The sequence below is a fragment of the Rhynchophorus ferrugineus genome, unplaced genomic scaffold (assembly GCF_030347505.1).
Source record: "Rhynchophorus ferrugineus isolate W39M unplaced genomic scaffold, kcgeb_rfMv2 rfM1, whole genome shotgun sequence".
Taxonomy (NCBI): domain Eukaryota; kingdom Metazoa; phylum Arthropoda; class Insecta; order Coleoptera; family Curculionidae; genus Rhynchophorus; species Rhynchophorus ferrugineus.
Window position 1 is genome coordinate 34001787 of NW_027472580.1, and position 18692 is coordinate 34020478.

Sequence of the window (18692 nt, forward strand, 5' to 3'; positions counted from 1 at the left end):
TTCTTATTTATTAGAGATTTTGGCTTTATCTCTCGATCTCATTGCACGTCAATTATTGTTAGTTTTAGTGTAGAAGCTGGTACGTCGTGTAGTACCTTCCCTTCGTACCCTGTATATAGTTGGCACAGTTTATCATAGCTGTCAGTTATTGTTATTATCAGTTTATATTTATTTGTCTATTACTGTTATCTGTTATGATTGTCCGTCATTGTTACTGACTATTATGGACTAAGATTGACGTTAACCATCATGGTTATTCTATCATTGCTAATTACTACCATTGTCATTGTCTGTTATTGATATTATCAATACCATGCATTATCAGTACCATCACTTGTCGGTACATTTTATTTATCAATACTGTGATCTGTCAGCATAATTATTACCCATACTATTGGCTGCCCGTAATATTAACTGTCAGTATTATTTTATTTCATTATTACTTGGCATTATGGAAGTATCTGTTGTAATAATAACCAATACTCGTTATATTTCAAGAGTATTTTTAATTTCAATCTTGTCATTGAAAATTGGTTGTTCAGGTACGTTTTCATTTGGTTTTCAAAACTGTTACACTACCACCTGACATAAAGATCTCACGGGCTTAGAATTTGCTTTATTTATTTTAACATTTATTGTGTAAGTCGCTGTTATATCATTTATCTTGATCTCTATTTTTATTTATTTAAGATGTTAAATTATTTTATATTATTTTATTTAAATATATTTTTTTATTTTACGCCCCGTATTTAAAATTATCCCTAAATAGATATAACGGCTTTGATAATAAAAAAATCAATATATCGGAGAAATAAAAATATGGTTGTTTATTTTTAAGTATATTGATTTTTCTTTGAAACAGTCATATATTTTTTGGAAATTGTTTCACAATTAAGTACCAAAAGCTTAATTTTAAAAGTTTATTATATAATATATTTTTATATATTTTATTACTTTTTTTATTTTTTTGAAAAAATATGGAAAAATATCGGTCAAAAAAATATTGCCCAAAAATACCAATTTTTTTGAAAAATATCGATATATCGATATTCCTACCATCCGTATCAAAACGCAATTAGATAGGACGCGCGTTAGGCACCTTCATATCGTGGGTTATACTACTGCGATTGCGAAAAAAAGATCTTGCCTTAACCCACTGAACCAAACTGGGTTAGTAAATCATCAGAACTTTCGCTTTTAAAGGATATTTCATCAAATACCACAGCTGGATACACGGCAGCATGTTTTCTTTGTTATCGTTACTGTTATTTTCGCGTGTCACAACAAGATTATAGCGGATTTATAAGTTAAATCTAAATATAAGAATTATTCATTTATAATATATTCCAAAATCAACGAATTATCTATTTTTGACAGGTACATTTTTTACTATTGTTTGTTTGTTAGACAAAAGCGGATGTGTAAGTTAAATTAAATAATTATTCAGTAAACGTTTTAGATGTTCGTCGATTCCTTTTTATAGATCCTATTTAATCCGAGATGTCTGGGTCAAAGAGTCAAAAATCAAGGCGCTGTTGTATTAGAAATCACTACCAGTCGTCTATATTTTTTAAACAATAATTAATACATTTCATCATATTCAAATTTATTCATAAATATTTTCTCTAGAAGCTGAAACATAAGCTCAGGTCAATGCCCACTCTACCTCTAGTTAGATGAGTAAAAAGGTTGATATTTTTTAATTGAAGTAAAAAATACTTTTATTTAAAATTATATTAGTGGATTCACGTCATATCGACGTCTGATTTATTACCAATTGCAGTTTGTACAATCATAAAATGCTGTCTGATGTGTCCTAACATGAAACCGAATCAGCCTATTAAATTTGCTTGGTTGTCAAATGTCTGCAAAATTCTTCAAAACGCTATATATTTTATAAACTGGCATATAAATACCGGCTTTGATAAATTCGAAATCGGTGCTTATATTTGATTTTCAAAGTTGATGCGACATCATTGCAACGTTGTGATGTTATACCTTGTGATGACGTGGTTCACTGTTATTTTGAACAGACTATAGATAATTTTTAGTGAATAAATTTCTGTCTAGTTCCTGTTTTATTTTTATTTTTTAACAGTTGCTTTGAGCTCTCCTGTCGTTAATTAGATGTTTTTGTTAGATATTTACTCTTTGACAATATTTTGTTTGTACAGAATGCCTTGTGTATTTTTCTATATAACTTTCGAGATTTTTTTAAAAATTTTTCTATAGACCTCAGCGATGATGATTTTATTAAGGTCTAACAGTATTAACTCAAGAATGTTTTCATTTTTGTCATCTCCACTGTTGATCGCTAGCTAAAGCGTACTACAAAATAATATTTTATTCTTGGCAAGCAAATCAATCACGATGGTTAACCAATTTAGAATGGCCTTTCCAGTCAATTCATATAACAGCGAGTTTCTAACATCTTGAAAATTTGCTAATTCATGAAAACATTTTAAAGCTATAAACTCCTAGTTTTTTTATATATTTTTATTATCTATTTTTTGCCAATCCAGGGTATTCTCTACCACTGATACTAAAGTCACTACAGTTTTAGATAGTACAGATGCTTTCTGACAGGAAATACAGTGTATCAGCATCACTATAAGTTTCAAGAAGTGCTTGATGGGCAGAAGAAAGGTAATGAATGTTAGAATATAATTTTAGTATGTTCTAGAGATTCATGGAATATATTGTTAAAATTAGGGATAACAGATGATCTCTGATGTTAATATTACACCATTTTTTTGGATTTTTTTTCATTGACATTCAAAAATGTCAATAAACACAATAAATTATATATTTCTAAAGCCCTTTATTTTAAATATACCATTATTTCTTGTATTTAAAATTTATTTCAAACGAGTGTATATTCTCTAACCGGACTATTATTATTATTATTATTTGTATATAACGCAGTAACGTAAATTGACAAAGTTCAATTACATATGTTTATCAAACGTATTAAAATTTATGTTTGCGACTTCCTTCCAACATTTTGTATATATTTTAAAAAAGTCAATGCGAAAAATATACCGAAGTACCGAAGTGTCAAAAAGTAAGACATTGTTTTATTAGAAATCTGCACCAGATGTTTATTTAATGTAAGACTTTAAACAAACTTTTTTATTCAGATTTATTCACAGTGGTTCTCTCTAAAAATACTTTAAGTTCTTAACAATATGTTTCAAGCCGGCTTGGTTGGCGCAGTGGTTTAAGGCGACAGGACGGCTCTCCTGCTGTTCGAATCCTGCTGGGGCATGGTTGTAATCAATTTATGTAAAGTTGGTCACTCGCCAGTCGGTAGGCTTAACGCCGAGGACCGTGGTTCGGAGCCCACGTTAAACTGTAGGTCCAGTCCAGATAAACCCTCGTTGGTAAAAAGAAGACTTTAAAATATAAAAAAAAATCTCAAATTTACTTTAAATTGAACCTCAGCAGCAGTCGAATATTTTAACTTCGTCGGGTTTTGTGGAATTTTTATTAATACTATTATATCTAGTACCACAAAAAGATAAACCCGATTTATGAGTTTAATCCAAAAATTATATGTTAAATATTCTTCCGATAGACTCTCTAATCTCAAAAAAACTGTGTCGCAATATTATTTATTATTATATCAGTTCAGTCAAAATATAACAAGTATAGTGTTTTTTTCCTTGTTGGGGTATCACCCATTAATTAAAATTAAATTTAATTAATAAATGCACGGTGTTGTATGTAACCACTTTATTAAATCAAATGTTTAACATGAGTAATTGTTTTCCGTTATGACTATACTTTTTTTACTATTTTTTACTATATTTTTTAATATATCTTTTTTACTATATTATCCACCATGCAGTCCGTAGTGATAATATTTTAGATATTGTATTTTAGATATAGTTGAGTAGAAATTTAATTTAATAATGCGAGCAGTTTTTTTGCGGCTAAAGATAGCTATCCAGTAAAAAAACATCAAATACACGTCATCAAAATTTATGACGTTAACCAGTCGCAATGTTGCAGTATTATCTTAGAATTTTGATTTAGAATGTTAGAATCGGTTTGTAGCCTTTAATTATTATCACTAATGTTTTAAATAATTTTGTAGACATTTGACAATAATGTTAACTAGTACCAACACAAATAGAATTTTATAGACTGATTCGAATATTATAACTGATTATCATTATATTCGGTAGCATAAAATGAACATAATATAAAAAAATTTTTCGTCTCTTCTTCAACCGTCAACCAAATAACAGTTTCTTTACTGTTATTTGGTTGACGGTTGAATTTGAATAGAATTTCCGCTCTGTTTACGGTTATCTACTACCCTGTGTGGATTTAAGATTTTTGTGAGAGCGCATTGAAATATTACATTGGATGACGCATTACTAATAGTTTTAGTATATAATTTAACAAATTTAATGATTTAAATATTTAATAATATATTGAATATATGTCGAAATAATGCGATCTGATCGATTAGTACAAGTGAACGTTTACCTTTGTTAACAGTGTTTAATTTATTGTTTATGTGCAAAAATAGATTACTCAAATTGCATAAATATTTGTAGAAGCTTATGATAATGCTGCTTTATCATATATTAGCTGTTAAATTTGGATTCAACTGTTTGTAACGATATATTTTGATGTCATTGGCGTGCTTTACACAGGCAACAAGATCGAATATAAACAACTAACTGAAATTATTATTAGACATAAACTTAGCTTCAAAACGTATTATTTCTAGCCGACCTAGTATTTAATGAATGAATAATTAGAGAACGAACAAAGACAATGATTTAAACAGAAAATCTACACAACCTACTGTAGATTAAAAGAAAATGTGCAATTTTGGACGAAAACTCATAAATAGGAATCTACCCCACAAATTAACTAATAATGACCACTGACGTATAATATCTGATTGTTAAGCTGGTTTATCATACAAATTACTAATTATGCATATTTTAATTGGCATTTTATGCATTGTTTTTGTGTTGGAATTTCAGCTAACCAATAGACAGATAACCATAGGAGTATTAAAAAGATGGTACATCGTATAAAGTTGAAAATGTATAACAGATTTAAGCTTATTCATTATATATGACATCATCTTAATTTGAGTTATAATATTACCGTTATTAGTTTTCATTATAAAAAAATAAATTGTTAATTAATATTCCACGGTCTGTGTTTATTCCGCATCCGCCAAAATGTAACAATTTGTTACTGGCCATAAACTGATAATATCTAATTTCTCATAATTATTACCTATTTAAATGGAATTAATTGTTTGACCTACCTATACTAATTTAAATAAACTTCACGAACACTCTAATAACTATATCATTATTACTGTATTACTATTAAAATATTGTTTTAGGATTTACTTTCCCACAAGCTGAAAATATTAACTCGAGATAGACGTCAAGATCATTATATAGAGCAAGCATTATTTCTTACACTTATTATTGCTATTATGCAAAATATTCATTAATACGTTCTCTAGCACACTAGTACTATACTTATACAATTGCTTACCTATTAAAAGAGCTTGTTGTTTATCATTTTCTGCTCTAAGCATTAATTCTTCATGTTGCTGACATACGTTGTCGATATGATTTTGTAAAGCTTCCAGTCTATCCATTAGCTGTTGAATTTCTCCATTTTTCTCGTTGGTGAGTTGTTGAATCGACTGGTGCAGGCGTTTTTCCAGGGAAATACGAATTTTCTCTCGCTCTTCGGTGAGTTTTTTAACATTATCCTCGTTCTGTTGTTTCAGCTTGTCAACTGTCTGTTTGAACTCGACGTCTTTATTGCCAGCTTGGTGGGCCATACTTGTTTTGATTTCGGTACAACGTTTCTCCGATCTTTCCAGGTCTTTGCTTAGTTTGGCCACTTGAGACTTGAACTGTTCCTGTTTCACCAGGAGTTCTTGTACATCTTTTTCCAATTGAAGCTTTTTATCTTCAGTGGCTTCAAGGTTGGTTTGTGTGTCAAATAATACTGCCTCCAGAGCTTCTTTTTCAGATCGAATGGCGGCTAATAGTTCTTGGACTCGTTGAATTTCTTTATCCATAGAATCAATGGTGCACTGAAATTTTATAAATTGGTAAAAATGTCTGGAAATATAATTAATATAGATGAATAATTTTGTTATACCTGTTTTTCTTCGCATTCCTTCACCAATTCTTCAAGATTTCTATTGATCCTAGCGTTAGTCTCGTTGGTTTGTTCCAATTTTTGACGACATCTCATTAATTCTTCGTTGAGTGAGTCTCTTTTTCGTCCCATCACCGTTAACTGGTTACTAAGGTCGTTCCTTTCCCTTGTTACTTGATTTAATTCCATTTCAATCTAAAATAGAAACATTCGAATAAAATTGATTAAATTAAGTAAACACGTTATTTAATTAAGGTTTCTTACCTTTCCTTTCTCAATATCTAAAAATTTACATTTTTCCGATAGAGAAACTTTATCTGATTCCAAATCAAGTTTCTGCTGTTCGGCTTGTAATAATTCTTTTCTTAATGATTGAATATCATTTTGATGATCGTTACATTGCATTTGTAGAGCTAGTTTTTCATCCTCCAACTGAGATAAAAGTAAATTAATATATAAAATGTATGAATAATAAGGATGTTTACCTTTTTCATATCGTCCTGGAGTTTCTTTTTATCAAGCTCCAAGTTGTTGGCGATGGTCTCCTTTTTGACTAAAGAGTCCTGAACATTGCAACTTTCTCCCATCAGTTTGTCCAGTTGAAGCTCATAATCCATTTTGATCTTCTCCAAATTGGAAATCATATTTTCTCCTTCCATTTTTTGTTGTTCGAGCATGTCGTTAGTTAGATACATTTTATTGAGCTCCTCGCGAACGCTTAACAGCTCTTCCCTCATTCTGCTACACCTATCTTCCTCACCCCTCAGGCTAATCTCTCTAAGCTCGCCCTCCTGATTTAGCCGATCCACTTCCGATTGCAAATAGAGTTTCTCCTGATGGAGACTGTCGAGTTCCTTCTGTAGCTTGTTATTTCCTTTAGATAGCTTATCGTAATCTTGGTTTAAAGCATCCACCATAGAGTTGAGATCGGCCTTGGACCGTTCCAATTGGATCTTCTCAGATTTTGAAGCTTCGAGGGACTTCTGTAGCGAATCACGTTCCTGAGAGAGTTGAGAACCTCTCGTCCGGCAGCAATCTAGTTGTGCCACAAGCTCCTTAGTCCGATTTTCTAAGGCTGACACTGTGTCCTCTGAATTTTCCAGTTGTTTTCGAACTAACAATAGTTGCTCCTTATTGGACTGGAGTTTAACCTGCAACATTTTGATAGCGATCAGCATCAAGTAAGGTCGTGGTATCAGATTAAATCAAGATTGACAAATCACATAAAACAAATTGTGCGGGTGATGGTAGAAAAAGAAAACCAGTACGGTGCGCCAGGTGCCTCACGCTTTACCTGTAGTTCATGAATGTAAGATTGATATCGATTAAGAGCAGCTTGAACTGCCGAAATGGTACTCTCAGCGAATGCTGCAGGTGAAGTAAAACCACGCGCACTTCTTCGGGGAGATCTATAATGGTTTTCGTATGTACAGTTTAAATGACGCCAGCGTCAACAACGACAAGCTACCGGTTACTTACTTTTGAGGTATGGGCGTCGAGGCGCTCAAATGGAGATGAGTCGCTTGTAATATCTCCAGCTCCTTGGTATCTGCGTCTTGGATTAGGGCCTCAGCTATATCTCTGAGTGCGTTTTGCAATATGTCGACGTCGTCTTGCATTTTCATGGTCTGGGCGATATTTTGATCTGATTCCGCACATTTATCCTCCTAAAATGTTAACAATATGTGATTATTGCGCTCGTGTTACATACAGGGAGTGGACAAAATAATATGAAGACCTGACGTATAAACAATATTTGTAAACATATATAAAAAAATGTTGAGCCACCATTAAGTTTAAGGAACATTGAGGATGTCAAGATATTCATTCTCCGCAATTATAAACAATTCTCATTTAAAAAAATTCACAATTATAAACGCTCTTCATTCGACGAAAATTTCCTCCCAGCGAGCATTCTTTTGAGATTTGAGAACAGGAAATTGTCGCTGGTAGCCATATCTAGAGCATACGGTGTATGAGGAAGCAAATCGAAGCCCAATTCATGGATTTTTGCCATTGTTTTCACTGGCTTGTGACACGGTGTATTGTCTTGGTGCACTTTCTTTTTCTTCAAATGCGGCCGTTTTTCGGCATTTTCGTCCTTCAAACTGTTCAATAATGCTATGTAATGTGTGCTATGTAATAGTCGCTGTTGATGGTCCTTACTTTTTCAAGGTAGTCAATGAAAATTATTCCATGCGTATCCCAAAATACAGACGCCATAACCTTCCCAGCCGACTGTTGCGTTTTCCCATGCTTTGAAGCGGGTTCATTGTCGCAGTCCACTCAGATGACTGTCGATTGGACTTCGGAGTGAAATGATGGAGCCATGTTTCATCCATAGTCAGATATCGACGCAAAAACTCGGGTTTATTACGCTTGATCATCTTTAAACACTGCTCAGAATCATCAATTCGTCGTTGTTTTTGGTCAAATGTGAGCTCGCGCGGAACCCACCCACTTTGCACAGAGCTTTCTCATACCCAAATATTCGTGAATGATATGATGTACACGTTCAGTTGATATCAGTTTAGAGTGTCTGCTATTTCATTCAGTTTCAATTTTCGGTCATTCAAAATCATTTTGTGGATTTTTTAAATTTTGTCATCGGTAACAACCTCCCTTGGGCGTCCATTGCGTTCACCGTCTTCGTTGCTCATTTCACTACGTCTAAGCTTAGCATACCAATCCTTGAATGTTGATTTTCCTGGGCAGTGTCCGGAAACTCGGCATCAAGCCAAGTTTTTGCTTCAACTGTATTTTTTCCCTTCAGCAATATTTTATCAACATGAAAAATTCCTTTTTCACTCAAAATGATATAATTCACAAACTAATGATCCGACAGTTGTCAAATTTATACACGCATCTTTTGAGGGTTAGGGCTAACTAAAAAAAATGGATTTAATTATAGTAACTCCATATATGTGTCAGGTTGGGGACTTTTCAATTGACCTGTTAATAGTAAGAACTTTGAGGAACATTGAGGATGTCAAGATATTCATTCTCCTTAATTAAAAACAATATTTATTCCTTAATAAGGTGTTAAGAAATTATTTGACTTTAAAACAGTGGCAGTTCTTCGCGGAATAGTTTACAATTGAATGTTACCCAATTCTTGTACCAAAACATCCTCCAATTGTTTCAATGATGTTGGAGGTGGAAATTTACTCGTCAACTTCTACTCTAAAATTTTCCATATCGTCAATGTCTGTGAATTAACTTTGGGTTTCGCTTATTATGCCGATTCGTTATCGTTTGTGAAACGCTAAATAATTCACTTGTTTTCGTCACAGATCCTTCCACTAACCAAGCTCTTTCAAAGTTTGAGAGATCACACATTCCACCGAAGGCTTGTTTTAACCGTCACAGAACAAAACGTATAATACACTGAAATATAACCTATAAGATGTAATAGATTGCACAGTATTTAAATTATTTGGTCTATCCCCTGTATAATAGAACTTACCAAAGCCTGTATGTCCTGAAGCATCTGTTGAATTCGATCCTCCTTGAGCTGGAGCTCCGTTTCGTACTTGATATTGTCATTTCTTAAAGCTTCCAATTCAGATTCGAGATTCGCAGCCTGTTGGTTAATCGACTGCTTGTCCTTGATATCGACAAAGCTCTGAGCAAATATGTTGGTGTCCATTCGAGAACAGGCCAAGATCATTTCACGTCCGGCTTCGGATATTTCTGCGCGGATTTTGTGCAAGTCCCTTTCCGTGCTGGTTTGAACGTCCATGAAGTGTCGCTTTACAGACACCACGTCTCTCCATAAGTTTAATAGTCTATTGTGCTCCGTGCTGAAAGTATCTAAGTTGTAGTTTTATATAAAAACTTAAACCAAATTCAGAGATGACAAAATAGCCGTTAAATTTTTTAGGCTACTGATTATACGCGAAATGAGATACTAATAATAAAGTGTGAATTCGTTTTGAGAGATCGAGCAATAGTATGAAAAAAAATTTTTAAATATATAAAAGTGTAAAAATAATTTTTTGCCGGCTTGGTTGGCGCAGTGGTAAAGGCGATAGGACGGCCCATCTACTGTTGCGATAGTCGCGGGTTCTAATCCTGCTGGGGCATGGTTGTAAAATCTATGTTTGTGATTTTGTTTGTTTATTATATATTACAATTTATGTTGAATTGACAATTACAAATAATTGTCCCAGGCAAGAGTACAAAATCCGACAAGGAAAATAATCCCAGTCACGCCAGTAACCAATCTGGGTAAGACCGGATGTCTTCTGGGATTATTTCTAAGTTGCTAAGTTGTTCTAAGTTGTTAATGCCGAGGACTGTGTGTGATTCGGAGCACACGTTAAAATGTAGATTTTTTTAAAATATAATACTAATATCAGATGTCCTATACTATTTAACTCAGTTCTTTAATTTATTAATATTATATGTAATTGATATATTAAATTATTTGTCGGCATCCATGAAATCGAATCTATCATTCATTTTTGAAATGGTTTTGTTGTTGATTGATTGATTTGTATAATGCATGAGTTGTACTCGACGTGCGTTAAAATTTCACGTAAAATAAAAATTTTATTATTTTTTTTTTAATTTTTAGATACACATTTTTTTTGTTTTTTCTTTCGTCTAGTGCTTATACGAAAAAGTCAGAGAATTTCCCAATGTGTAAGAACAAAAATAGTTCACTTTATTAATAGTTATTGCAAATATGAGTGCCACAAAAAATTTTTTTTTAACTCGAATGACATATTTGATGTGTAGTGGTACATTAACCTTCGTTAATTTTGTCTTAAAATTGTAGTTTCGAATGGTCTAGCACCATTGATAGCGATGATACTTTTACGATATTTCTAGAAAAATGATATGCATACCAATTTATGATATGTATGTGGCGATATACCTGGCAAATCAAGTGAATTCAAGACTTTAGTTGTATAATTTACAGCGATAATGTAATTAATAAAAAACTAATTACATTATCGATGGACCAATGTTGTCATGTCTCTTGATATTACGTTTTGAATGCTGTAATTAATAGCGCCGATATCGCCAGAAACACTTGTGAAAGAATTCGTCTATGGTTTCTGTGATTTTAAAGAAGTTTATACCAATTATCAACAATTATTTTGCATATGGTATATTTCAAAGCCAATATCTGTGTGTCTCCTCTTTTAAGTTTTTGATTGGTTGTGCAATAACAATATTATTTGATTTTTTTTAAATTGAATTAATTTATAATTAATTATTTAAATTCTATTTAGATGCCCTAAAAATATCTCTAATCGGCAAATCTCACAATGGTTGAAATTGGATGATTTAGAAACTATGAGATGGATCAATGACTATTGTTGATCACTTTCTGTAAGTTTGTATTTATCTATTACATAGGGCATCTATTATTGGGACATTTTTTACTGTCGCCGCTTGGCCCCAAATTTTCAATCGAATATTTTGTGATCATTTCAGGACTGTAACAACAGCCCATATTACGGTGCAGTCGGATAGCGTCGTATGAAGTGTTTTAGGATATTTTAGAAGTCGAATACGTAGTTTAGTTGGTGCATTTCACCTTTCGCATTCTGTTCGGTGAAAGAGTTGTAAGAAATATTTACTCAATAAATATGTTAAATACTGTACATATTTTATTTGCATGAAAGTCTAATTGAAGACCAATTGTGAATAGCCAAGGCGTTTAGAAGAGAAAGAGCGTGACGTCAGATCGTTAATCCTTATCGTTACTACATTCATGAGCTATATAACACACACATACACAATATATGAAGCAACTTATTATCTTTATTACAACGTTTTCAGAAACATTATTACAACGTTTTCAGAAATATCTAGAGCCTTTCTGGGTATCAGTAATTATTAAAATACATAATGGTGAGCATTCTTGTGTTTCTTAGGATATGTATTACCAGAGATTTATATACAACATATATATATTTTTTATTTAACAATTCTTAACATTTCGCACACAACTCAGTATAAATTCTTCTCAGAATTTTTGTACCTCATTCATAAATGGACATTTCTCAGGAGAATTCATTCTTGTTTCAGTTATATCTTAGTTTCAATAACTTTTTAACTATCAGAGAGAATACAGTCAGTATGAAAAATAAATTGTTGTGAAATTGAAAAATAGGAGATTAAATTTTAAATTGTAAAACCTGATGAATTGTCGGAAAAGTATTTATGAAAATTATATAAATGAGATTTCAAAGAACTCTCGAAGAAACAAATTGAAAAGAGCAGACCGTATAATTAATTTCTATTGACTTATTCGTTTATGCAGCAGAGGGAAACATACAAATGTTTAATTTTAAAGCCAATTTGAACCAATGAGATGCAGATATGGGGTTGGACTAAAACATACAACCAACTAGTAAGCCAACGCTGCCAAAACGAAGCTCTACGATTAATTACCATTGCCTATCGCTACGTAACGAAGAACTGTACGATGACAGTGAAATCAAATGGATTTACGAAGTGATCCAAGATTTCACCTTAAAACATCAAATAAGACTATTAAATCACAACAACGTCGAAACGAACCAAACTAGACGAACTTGTAGAGTGTATACGAAGTGTTATTCTTAACTTTAGCTTAAGTAGTTTAGTTTAATTTTAATTTGGAAAATACATACTGATGTATTAATCCCGTACTCGACTTTTTGTTATTGATACAAGTACAACAGAACAGTAGTAATAAATTAATTTGTAAATTGAGATTGTACTAAGCATGTCTAATGTAAGATGTCTTTTAGATGTAAGACTTTTTTATTTTACGGAGCATTATAACTTATACCGGATACTGCTACAAATTTAATTTTTACGGTTTAGAAATTCATAGAGGACAAGCAAACAAACTTTCATTTTTATATACTAGATATACCTGTAGTAATCATTGAAGGCTTGCTCTTCGTCCTTCCATTCGTCTTCTTTAATCAACATCTCTTCCCTGAGCGTTTCGAAGTCGTTGGTCAATTTCTGCAAGTCGCCGGTGAGCATTTCGTTGGTGCTGTGCGACTCTTCGAGTTGTTCACGTAAAATTTTATTGAGCTGTATCAGTTTTTCAGATCTATAACGAAACGATTCCTCTTAAATTTGACACAGGACTTGTTACCGTGCTTACGCACTTTTTACGTTCTTCAGAGAGACGCTGAAGAGCGCTGTCCAAATCGGTGATACGTTCTTCTCGGGTCTCTCGCAGGTGTTGTTGAGCTTGTTCCAGAGCAGAACTTGGCTGGACCGTCGTCGGTCCCATGGCAGTGGTCGCTGTGGAAGGATAGGATTTTAGCGAAGCTGGTTGATCCGAACACTCAGCCATCTGAGCTTCCAGGTCGGAGCATCGCTGCTTGTACTGCAAAACCTAAAATAAATAATACGTTTATTTGTTTCCTTTTTGTATAAATGGGTAACCCTACCTTCGCTTGGAGGCGGCTTACGAGAGCGGCTTGGTTTTGTTGAGCCTGCCGATAGGTATCCAATCGTCGCCTATAGAGAGCCGCCTCATCCTGCAAACGCTGACGTAAGTCTTGCTGCTGCCGGTCTTCGTCGCTGCTACCGCCACCGTCGCCTCTCAGTCGACTGCTGTCACCTCGACTACCACTGGCTGTGCTTGACTGTTGGTGAAATAAAAAGTGATCGATCTTTAATAAACAGTATACAGACGCCCTAGTGACAGTTTTGACATTTGTCTCAAGCATAAAACATAGAAGTATAGAATGGGAAATTAAATGGGCACACCCGTAACAATGTTTTTGCTATGCGTCTAAGTCACTAGAGGGCGGTTAAAAGATGTCAGATTACTTTTCTTTCTTTCGATTTGATATGTAGTAAAAAATTTTAGTTGTTATGATATTATTTTTGAAGCATTTAAGGTAAATATTATTTGTTTAAATGCAAAAACATTAATAGTGTTGTTTTCCAGAATTCTGTTTTAGCGCAAAAACGGGTTTTAAAAGTAAACAATGATAAACTTTATATCAACCAGATGATTATGGACCCAAATGTGAATGACCATTGCTTAACTAAGATTAAATTTCTAAAGTCTTTCATTAAAATCTACATCGATAGTCAAATTGGAATACATAATATTTGTATATTCACAGATTATTTCCCTAAACTGCCAAAAGGCAAACGTGGTTATAAGTTCAATATTGGAATCAGCAGTTGTTCAGCTCACATTAGAGCCTCCCGAAAAGAATCAGTTGAAAGGAGTAAATTGAGAAATTAGAGAACTAAAAATTATAACATATGGTTCTGTTCTGCGCAGATGCTTTTGAAATAGACGAATCTATATTAATTCATTCGTATGCGAAACTATTTCTAGACACATTTAACGAAAATTCTCATTCAGATATTATGTCAGCAAATGGCGATCTTTTTTTAAAACGATTAATTGTATACAACATTCTGCAAAAAATAAGTAGGATTGCAAAGGGCAAAAATGGCAAATTTTGTATGGTTACGTGTAATATGGATAGTGTCCCCTGCCTACTATTGTAAAACACATTGTTTTGGCAAAATTAGTTTTTATATTCAACATAATTCCCTTCAAGGGTGATACACTGATTATAGCGACCCTCCAACTTTTCGATACCATTTTTGTAGTATGATTTGTCCTTTGCTTCAAAATAGGCATCAGTTTCGGTGATCACCTCTTAATTCGACGAAAATTTCTTCCCAGCGAGCATTATTATGAGATCTGAGAATAGGAAATAGTCGCTGGGAGCCAGATCTGGAGAATACAGTGGATGAGGAAGTAATCCAAAGCCCAATTTATGGATTTTTGCCATCGTTTCGACTGACTTGTGACACGGTGCATTGTCTTTGTGAAACAGCACATTCTCTTTTTTCAAATGCGGCCGTTCTTCGGCGATTTCGTCCTTCAAACGGTTCAATAATGTTGTGTAATGTGTGCTATATAATAATAGTTGTTGATGGTCCTTCCTTTTTCTAGGTAGTCAACGAAAATTATTTCATGCGCATCCCAAAATACAGACGCCATTCAAAATCATTTTGTGTTTTTTTAAATGTTTTCGTCGTAACGACCTCATTTGGGGCGTCCACTGAGTTTACCGTCTTGTCTGTTCATTTCACCACGTGTACTTTTCCCTTCAAAAAACAATATTTTATCAACACGCAAAAATTCCTTTTGATCCATTTTTTTTCACAATAACAAAAGTTGCTCAAAATGCTCCGACAACTGTCAAATTTATACTCGCATCTTTTGAGGGTTAATGCTAACTAAAAAACATATGGATTTAATTATAGTAGCGCCATCTATGTGTCAGGCCGGGGACCAAGTATATATTGTAATATATTACGGACAAATTAAGACAAGACGGACAAGTATATTTTATACAAATTATTTTTTTAATTTATATATTTTTACTTTATAATATTTAATTTAACAATATCCAAATACATGTTTTATAATGTTTTATACAAATATTAACTAGTAGAAAAACTTTGATATATTTTAAAGTCTCCTTTTTACTAACGAGGGTTTTAACTAGTATTTAAATAAAATATTTTATTAAAGTTCTACTTTTTAATTTCCCCCAGTGGCAAATAAATCCACTTGGCGCCCTCAGGTGGTTTAGACGAAGAAAACTTGACTACAATTTTATACCTGGGAGATCGCATTCTATATGTGTTTATTCTATGATCTCATGTTAATATTTTGTATAATAATTGTACTAAATGTCATTTTAAACACATACTAAATAGATATTGAATGGTATAAGTGACTTTGGAGAATTTTTCCTTGCGTCTACTAACTAGATGGCACTACAATGATCTTTATGTGCCATTTTATTGGTTGCTATGCTATCACACGTGAAGGCATTTGACTAATTCATTTGAATTTCTGTTTTCTAGTTACTATTTTGTTATCGCACGTTTCCTATGTTGGATGTAATATCTCTGATTTAGCTATATATATTCTCTATTTTTGTGATTATTATTATTCGTTAAGATATTCTATCTTTCTTGGTATTTTTATATGTAAGATTAGATATATTAATGTTAAGAAGTAATTTTAGTAATAGTAAATAGAGCTGTAAGATTGAAATAATATGTACATAAGAAATTAGTCTCTTAGTATAATGTTTATATTATTTAAGTTAGTTTAAGTTCAATTTTTTAATGAAGGTATATAAAATATTCTCGAATAAAAATTTAATGACGAATAAACATTTCAATGACGAATTTAAATTTAGTTTCTTTACAAATGAGTCTTGGAGTAATTATTATATTGTTATATTTGCATAAATATTTCTTTACATATCTGTGTAATGCGTATAAGTTGATTTTATTTATAAATTATTTGTAATTATGTTTTTTTTTGCACATTTACATATTTCATAAGTAAAAACAATTATTATTAGAAAGCAGTAGCAGATCCAAGAAAGAAGTTAATGGTTATCCCAATACCATCTGAATGTTAACATAACAAATTTTAAACTTGATATACTTAATATAATTATACTTAATTATATATTAATTGTTGTTATAAGTATTGCACTTAATACTTAATATAATTAATTATATAATTATCACCATTTGACAGACCAAAGATGGTTTGGTGTAAGAAATATACCCAGCCAATTATTTGTGGAAAATGTGTATTAAATTTCATATTTCATTTCAAATTAATGTTAAAACAATTAGAATTAACAGTTTTGCGTATCAAAAATAATATATGAATACAAATCAATATGTTTCAATTATAAAAATAAGTATGTTTACAAACTTGTCCTCGTTGAATTTTGTTTATGGACAATTTTACTATTATTACTTCAGTTTTCTAAGTTTCTTTTCCTGAGAAAATATTCTTTAAAAGTTGACGACACCAATTAAATGATAACTTGTCACATACTGATCTAGCCATTAGTAATTAATTACTTTTTTTATATGTGCAACAATAAAATATATGACAAATATTCTTCTAATGTTGACAGTGTTTGTTACTTTTATAAGACCATAATATTTTCAGCGCAGAAACATTATATTTTGCCCAGATTGTATCTTTGCATTATTTTAATATTGAAATAGAGAATCTGAGTAACTAATGTGGTTCCAATATTTGTTGCGATATAATATAAGTTCAAAAGCATAACGAATGTAATTTACAAAGAAAAAAATCATAATGTATTATGTATATGATTTAGATGGCGACTAACACTACACAGAAGACAAGCAGTAGCGAGTAAAGAGAAAAAGTAGTGAATGTCCCACATCTGTACTCTACATATTCATCTGTACTTCTACTTCAAAATAATGAATTGTATTTATTTATTTATTTTATTTGCGTATATTATAATATTATATGTATAATAATATATGTATATATGTATAATAAATTATATATATATATATATATATATATATATATATATATATATATATATATAATTGCGAGTAGTGAAGTAGTGAATGTCGCACATATACATATTCATCTGTGCTTCTACTTCAAAATAATGAATTTTATTTATTTATTACCATCCAGCCGCCACAAGATTCCTTTAGAATAGATAGCTTAACGTTCTTCAGGAATATTTCGAATGACACTGCTATTGAAAAAATACCATTGTGTTCAGGCAAAGAAAAAATCCAGTGAACTTTAATACAAGCTTGAATTTCAGTTGCCCTCTTTCAAATTTTATGTCGGTCTTCTTTTCTAAAACTCTAATGTTGAAAAATATTATTTTTTACTAATCATATGCATACTTGTTCCCGCGTTGCAAATCTATTCAGCTACTTTAGTTTAATTTTAAACTGGTAAAATATAATGACCTAGTATAAAAAAATACCTGATAAACTTCCGTTGTTGGACCGTTCTCTATTTTGTTTCTTAAAATCCAAAATTCTTCTTTACAATTGATATTACCTATCTTCCACTTTTATGTTTAATATATTTTTGTTTGAAAAACAGTTTTGAATTATTTGGACCCTCTATACAAGTAGCTTGATTTACTTTGATGAAACGTTGCGACGCAAATTTATTATGAATCGTTGGGACAGCCCTATAAAATGTAAGTTAAGCTAATTTTAGAATTCTTTCGGTTCTATTGTTAGAGGGTTTAATTTATTAGACCTTTTAACTGAAGTGTTTAATATATATGATATGGAAAAGAATTATCACCTGATAAGAAACATAACGTTCGCATTATATTGAAAGTCTGGTAAATATAGACAGGCAAAAAGATACCGAAATACCCAAATTCATCGGGAAACTGACACACCAGAAATAAGACGGTTCGTTTTTTCCTTATACAAGAAATTCCATGCAACCTCAGCTCTTTCCAACAATTCCCACATCAGATCCCTGTCAGAGGCGTTCCCAATCAGGTAACCCCGAAGATTATCCCCCCAAAAGCGGTTCTACATGCCGCATAAGGTTCTCATACCCCAAAATAAAGCGCCTTGAAGAAATTATAGTATTAATTGAAGTATTATTGAAAGCATAGAATTCCTGTCTACATTAGCCAATCTACACTTTTCATTAATATACTTACTAATTAATATCTTTTAAATGT

General features: G+C 32.0%; 1 protein-coding gene across 1 annotated transcript in view; it reads right to left on the reverse strand.

Moving 5' to 3' along the window:
* Root (ciliary rootlet coiled-coil, rootletin) overlaps nt 1-18692 on the reverse strand; it is a 56778-nt gene that overhangs the window by 14318 nt on the left and 23768 nt on the right. The window contains exons 3-12 of the mRNA XM_076419432.1: nt 13572-13769; nt 13284-13516; nt 13040-13225; nt 9626-9962; nt 7639-7826; nt 7454-7568; nt 6645-7310; nt 6424-6591; nt 6160-6354; nt 5539-6091 (exon numbers count right to left, since the gene is read on the reverse strand). Coding sequence (XP_076275547.1) covers nt 5539-6091; nt 6160-6354; nt 6424-6591; nt 6645-7310; nt 7454-7568; nt 7639-7826; nt 9626-9962; nt 13040-13225; nt 13284-13516; nt 13572-13769 — 2839 coding nt within the window. The remainder of the gene's footprint in view (nt 1-5538; nt 6092-6159; nt 6355-6423; nt 6592-6644; nt 7311-7453; nt 7569-7638; nt 7827-9625; nt 9963-13039; nt 13226-13283; nt 13517-13571; nt 13770-18692) is intronic.